Source organism: Leptodactylus fuscus, chromosome 6, assembly GCF_031893055.1.
Source record: "Leptodactylus fuscus isolate aLepFus1 chromosome 6, aLepFus1.hap2, whole genome shotgun sequence".
Taxonomy (NCBI): Eukaryota; Metazoa; Chordata; class Amphibia; order Anura; family Leptodactylidae; genus Leptodactylus; species Leptodactylus fuscus.
The window spans coordinates 142,311,239-142,318,521 of record NC_134270.1 but is presented as its reverse complement, the minus strand read 5'-3'; the positions used below and the strand labels follow the sequence as shown (position 1 = coordinate 142,318,521).

General features: G+C 39.8%; 1 protein-coding gene across 1 annotated transcript; it reads right to left on the bottom strand.

Moving 5' to 3' along the window:
- Nucleotides 1-2,872: 2,872 nt before the first annotated feature.
- LOC142210088 (uncharacterized) lies at nt 2,873-6,931 on the bottom strand. Its single transcript, XM_075279117.1, has 6 exons — nt 6,826-6,931; nt 5,141-5,293; nt 4,572-4,718; nt 3,622-3,768; nt 3,359-3,500; nt 2,873-2,909 (listed from the first exon to the last, which is right to left on the bottom strand). The coding sequence occupies exons 1-6, from the start codon at nt 6,929-6,931 to the stop codon at nt 2,873-2,875; spliced, it is 732 nt and encodes a 243-aa protein (XP_075135218.1).
- Between the last annotated feature and the right edge of the window lie 352 nt (nt 6,932-7,283).

Genomic DNA, 7,283 nt, shown 5'->3' with positions numbered 1-7,283 from the left:
GACACAAGAGGTAGCAGGGGCGGCATTGCTAATACAGTGGTCAGACAATGTTGTAATAGAGGTTACTTTATGATCCTTCACCAGTCGTGTCCTTTAACATGTGGATGGAGCTTGGACATATAAAGTTAGCCTGAAATGGCATCATATCATGTGGGGTAATGGAGCGGGGACAGAGGAGGGTTAAATTTTGGGGATTCTAATTACGGTACGGAAGGGTTTACATTAGGAATTGTGATAGGCTTGTCTGACAAGATGTGTCTTTAGTTTGCGTTTGAAGCTGTAGAAATTGGGAGTTAATCTGATTGTCCGGGGTAGAGCATTCCAGAGAAGTGGTGCAACTCGGGAGAAGTCTTGTATACGAGCGTGGGAGGTTCTGATAATAGAGGATGTAAGTGTTAGGTCATTGAGTGAACGGAGAGCACGGGTTGGGCGGTGGACAGAGATGAGGGAGGAAATGTAGGGAGGTGCAGCATTATGGAGAGCCTTGTGGATGAGGGTGATAACTTTATATTTTATTCTGTAATGAATAGACAGCCAATGTAGTGACTGTAACAGACCCGAGGCATCGCTGTAGCGTCTAGACTGATAGATGAGAAATATAATTTTTTTTGTTTGCTCATGCCCTTCCCAGCCACAGCCTTCACGCTGAATGCTCAGAAGGTTGAACTTTCAAGAAAATCTGTTGTAAATCTGGTCAGTTGCGTAGGATATTCTATCTTATAGCTTGCAAAACTTCTGACATTATAAGAAAAACCTCATTTGCTTCATTTGTCACTTTTCTCCTTCCACCAGACACCAAAGCATAACTAAGGTTACTTTGAACACGTAAAGTCAGCCTAAGGCCAGGGACTCATGTGTTGTGCTTAACGGGATTGCAGCTGCAGAATCATGCCACTGGTAATCATGGCGAATGCTGTGGTGTAAACCAGCCAATATTGGACTTGGGACCTGTCCAATGTGGCTTTAGCCTACTAGTAGTTTCATACAGCTCCTTATCATCAGAGGCAAAATTGCAATTTTGAGGTTGATGTTGACACATGACCCCCAGGACCAATCAGAGGTCTCATCAGTCCCCTGGGGCCTGTGACATCACCCAGGTGGCCAGAGGAGACTTGAAAATAGCTAAAATGGACAGCGATGGAACTCAGGAGAGAGAAGGTAAGTATTCATGTTCATCGTTCCCTGGGCCTCTACTTCTGAAGAAACCCCATAGTATAATAGTGATTCGTGGATGATGAATCTCAAAAATTTGGGGTTTGGTCGAACCCGCAATATTTGGAAAATTCATCAATTTTAATCAGTTTGCTCATCTCTACTACCAGAAAATGATCAATAAATCACGTGGCAGCAGCCTAAGGGTGCGTTTACGTGTTGCTTTTTTCTATGAGAATACTTGCATTTTTGCTATAATCCAAATGCACTTTTAGAGGAAAAAAAAGCAATGCATAAACCCAGCCTGAAAGTGCCAGCAAATAGTTGACAAAAAGACAAATGCTAACTTGTTGGGTGCTTGAACCTTTTATGCAGCACTTAAATCATTGGACCCTTCAGTGTACTGGTTAGGATGTTTTATAGTCATTTTAGTTGCTTTTTTTGCCTTGTCTTTGGCAAAAAAACACTCATGTAAATTCGCCTTCCTAAATTAATATGTTTTGTGTTTGTTCCTATATTACTAGTATAAGTTGAAGATGGAAGTACTGACATGGGCATGGTAGAAGAGACTCTTGCATGGGTGCACATCTTCGGGGATTTTTGTAAAAACATAAAATTTTGATACAATTTGGTAAATAAAAACACAGACAAATATATTGTGGGAAAATAAGAGGAGTCAACCACAGATTTACTAAAGAACAAACATTACAACTAAAATAAGTAATTTATTAACACATTGAAGGTCTGGCCGTCCTCCGTGGGGATAAGACATTTTTCACTATGGGTGACCTTGACTTATTCTTCCAGAAATGAAAGGGACAAAGTTCCTCATTTGTCTGTTGTGACTTCTAGAAAAAAGGATGAAACAATAGTATGGTGAAATGACACCGCTTGTATAACAACATCAAGAAACATATTGGGAGGGGGGTGGGAAAGATGTCTTTGCTGCAGAGGAGTCGAAAGAGGACGGGGCTTCCTCCACAGTAAGTATATGGAATCTGCCACCGTATATGGCCTGTTGTGTCAGCAACAATCCCATCCAATATCTGGCCACAGCTGGAGAATGGACAGCTTGTGCTCTTTCATTAAAAGGGTTATGTCAATATTAGAAATTATCCTGATAGAACTTCCACAAATAGTGTGCCAGGCCGAGCAAGTGCCTATTGCTTCTCAATGGAGAATGAATGAAGCGGCAGGGCGCATACTAAGGATGGAAGAACTAGACCCCTGTTCTGTTACCAGCTGTGCTGGTGAGCTACAGACCCGGTAGCAACCCTAAGTCCAACTGAGAAAAGCTCCATTAAAAAGAGAAGAGCTGATGGTCACAGCAATGAAAGTCCTTGGGCCCCACTGCAAAACATGGCCCACGTCTACAATGTCCTATTGGTATCTTCTTATGTTGTAGGGAGAACTTTGGCTGCTACCTTTGCAGCCCCTATAGTTACATCATTATACTTCAATGGGATAAGCTGCAAATACAGGCAAAGCCCATAGACAAGAGGGGTGCTAAAAAGAGAAACAAACCTGTTTTCTCATCCTGGACATCCCCTTTAATGCTGTCTTTGCCTATCAATCAGATTTATTACTCAGCATGTAGTTAGTTTAGGACATACCCTTCAATGGTATTGTACAATTCTTTCCCAATCCTGTCTCGCAGCACTTAGCAGGCGCTTCGCAGTCATAGTCAGAGTTACAACGGTCTGTCTTCTGAATCGTATTGTCAGATGTCACAGGAGGAGGACATGTACCACTTCTCTCTAAAATAAAGAAATATGGAAATGACATTCAAGAACAGATAAGAGGACAGGACCGCTCCTCCCAAAACCCATGGTAGATGTTTAGGGTAAATTTACACATCACCAAATGGTAACAGCGCACCTAGTGACTACATTGACAATGCAATACTCATTGATGCAATGTATTACAGTCTGCTAATACAATGTGTGGTTTACAGAACTGTACCTTTTACCTAGGTGTTGTATAAGGGGAGTTGGAACGCCCCATGGTATGACATGCTGACCTCAGTATGAAGCTTGGGTTGTGGCTGGGAAAAGTCTCATTATATATAGGGGAGCCTTTGCACCTTCTCAGGAGCCAAGTGGAACCAGGAGCAGGTGGATTATGTATATTACTAGGAAAATTCCCAGTGGGCTGACTGGAATATGGGTTGCTGGGCTGGTAGGTTACCTGCCCTAAAGCCCCTTACCCATACTGTTGCTTCAGAGTGCAGCCCATCAGCCCCTGCTCTATTCCTTCAGAGCTGAGGTCACCGAGCTGCACTAAGAGTTCATATTGGATGAATCTCACAAGATTCATCGGGTGAGGTTCACCCAGCAATTTTGTTCGGACTGCGCAGGTCAAAACCAAAATTTCTATTACACTCTGGGGGTATATATTTTAATTACTATGTGACTATGTGTATATATATATATATATTACAGTAAGTACACACCAATTATGAATATTTACCTGTTTGTGGCACCTCACAGTTATTTCCACAACCATGTAGACAACACTTTTCATTATTGGGGCACGAAGTGTCATCATTACAAATTGGACGTTGTGCTATTAAACAATATATTTTTGGGACTTCAACTTTACAGAAACCTTTTTTCTCTGGAAAAATAAAATAAAAATCAGAATACAACAAAAATAATGGAACCAACAAGTGTGTGTATATATATATATATATATATATATATATTGTTATATATGATATTGTGTCAGTTTATAGGGAGTTTTAGGGTTCATTCACATGGAGGAACTAACTGCGCCGATATCTCTGCAACAGGGGAAGATAACAGAAAAGCTGGATTCACTGCATTGTCAGCTTTACTATGGGAAATATCACTCTCTGCTTGAGAGGACATGAATGATCCCCCTTAAAAGCTTTATTCTATCCATTGTTTTCATTAGTTGTGAAATATTATAGATATTAGATAATATTATATTAGAGATATACCTTTATGTAACAATACATTATGAATGGAAAGAAAAATGCTATTGAATATCTTATTGAGAATAATGGGGCAGAATAAATGAGAGTAAGCGGAGATCTAGAAAACTGTGATAACATTAACATTAATTTGCTCCATTCCTGTATTCCTTTTAGAGGAATACAGGAATGGAGAGAGGTGAATATATCTGACATCCAGCAGATTTCCCTGCTCTTCCAGGAGTTCAAAACATCTCGCCTTTCTATGGGAATCTCTTGGATATACTTGGAGAGTCAGTAAGCATGTCTATAGGAAGACACCTGCAACCTTCTGGTGTTATGTGATCTCTTAATGACTTATTCTTATAATTTATAGTCATGAGTAATTTATTATATATAGAATAGCAACTGCTGAGTGACAATGATGTATAAAGGAAAGGAAAAAGTCATGTAAAATATGTTATATTTGGAAATAAAAACCTACCTCCAACAGAGGGCGTACAGATCCGTCCACATTTCGTAAAGCAACACTTAGATCCAGGAGCGCACTCACTGTCAGAAGTACATCCATCATTACAGGGCTCATAGCTGACAGTCTTATGTGGGTTTGTGGGGCATGAGCCACTCCTTACTATATACAAAAGAAACCATAGATATAACATTGTATTACATAGAAAGAAAAATACACAAACACAAACCTCTAGAAACTTCAAAGTGACCTCACGTCCATTGGTCACATGGCAGTGATACAACTAAGTCCTATTATAATAAATAGAACTAAGTTGCAGCATGGCCAAGTGACCAAAGGATGTGATGTCATTTCCCAAGAAGATAATGTCTAATCCTGCACAAACCCAGCTGTTATGAGAGCTGAAAGTTGTCTCTTTTCAGTAACTGGAGCAAAAGTTACCATCCCCAGAACTGACTAGAACAACAGGCAACTACTAAACTCCTTCCACAGAGAAAAAGCAGCCATGTTTTCCTTATCCTGGTACAAGCCCTATAACATTGTAGATCTCTACCATATGTTACTATATACTGGTACATACTGACCTTTAGCGGGCGGCTTGCAGAATTTGGATTCATTGTCTTTACAGCATTTTTTATCTCCTGGGCAGTCACTGTCATAAGTGCAGGTCATAGGCTGAGACTCAACCCTTTTAATATAGAACCTTTCTGGGGGGCATTCTCCAGGCTTGGTGGTCTCTAGAAAAAAGTTGCAGACAAAGCAGTTTATGTAGGTGAATCTCTTTTTCACAAATGGTAACTGAAGCAGATTTTTACTCTCCTATGCACATTTTCTTTTTTCCAGTTTTAGCTCACAATGGGTTTGTGATGTTCTTAAAGCCCCACGTGGGACCTTAACCAAAGGGTGTTTTGGGCTGCAGGGTTTTGTTGTAGTGTGTGAACAAGATTTGGAGGTTTCAGGAATTTAGCAGCATATATGTTATGTTTGGACATATGCTGAGGATGTGTTCACATTATAGAACGTGGTGCTGATTTTGAAGTAGATTCCTCTTCCAAATCTGCACCAAATTCTACTCTCATTCTGTAAAGACTGAAGCAGAATACTGAAAAATTAAGCATCGTGTTCATCCTTGCTGCAGATTCCATGGCTGATTCAGTGGCAGAGCCCGCGGTGCAAACCCATTCATCTGAGCCAAATTAGCACAGAAAGGCCAAAGTGGATAGCCAAGAGGCCAGAGGATTGGAAATGGAAGGAAATTTGAAGCAGAAATCCACCTCCAATTCTTCTTTAATTCTCACTGTGTGAATATACCCTAAAAGTAACGGCCAAGTTATGAATTTGTCTCAGAACAAAACCTCCAGATGATTGTAGTGATGTTACAGATTTACATCTACAATATCTACAGAGACTTGAAAAAAATTACAAAGAAATCGGTTTACATAACTGAATCTTATTTTTCAACTGTTTACAAAACTAGAATCACCTATAACTCACAGAACTTAAAATGCCAATGAAAGCAGCACAAAATGCTAGAAAATTCTGTGTGTTATGATAATACTGCTATAGGTTTACTAAGCAAGATCCTTGATATTCTGCAAAAACTGTATGTGCAAATCAATTCTTCTTGATGGAAAAAGGAACACTTGCTCTAGCACCTCCTTTTGTAAGGTAACTCCCTATAGATCAATGCCTGGTTTTCAGGAAACCCAATGAGTAGTGTCATTGTCTAGGCTGAAAGCCAAAACAAATACCTCTGTTCTGGTTTGGCTTTAATACAATGTCTTTAAGACAGTGTCACTAGGTTTTTAGAAAACTAGGCATTGATCTTTATGGAGCAATCTTTCAAAAGGTGGCGCTAGTTTTTCTATATCCATCAAAGATAACTTATTTGCATATTATTTTCTTCGAATACTTATCAGAGCATCTATGTCCTGTAAGACTCTGCACAAAAGGTGACCTGCATAGTCAATGTCTTTAAAGGGATATAGTACCCCTCTGACCCAGGTTCTACATGATGTGATCCTATAAGATCACTATGTTTGGCACTACATATTAGACCAGACTCACATACTATATTAGACACTTCAATAGTGCATATGTTTTATATTTGGGATGATGGCCAGAGCCCCTCATATTATTTTAGATTCTAATGAGCCTCAGTATACACGTCACATACAGTACACTGTATATAATATCAATCTATCCATCCATCTATATCATAGCCATCTATCCTGTATGTTACATCCAGCATTCACTCTTCATAACTTACCAGCTGATGATAAACTTTGGGTAAAAGAACAGAGCAAGAGCCCCAGGAAGGAGACTTGAATGGGATTCATCCTTATCTCTATGATGGTATGGTAGATGTAAGGCATCTTTGGAGAGCTGGGCTCTTATATAGGCAGTAGTAACCTGGGTGTTGTTCTTGCTCAAACAAGGAAATGGCCAAGTCAATGGGATTTTTTTCTTTGTTCTGTACCTTACGCTACTAGCCACATCCATGTAATGATTGCAAAATTTCCTAAGATCTTTTCAATGTGAACTGTGGTTACATAACTTCAACATGATAAGCAAAATCTGCTGATCTACCACCCTAGGTTGACCTCACTGCTCAGTAAAGATTGGGAAAATGGTGGAAGATTTCTTGAACCAAATGAAGGTTCTGTCATCTATCTCATCCTACCACCTGTTAATATGACAGATCCTAACATGGTAGGGTCAAGAGGG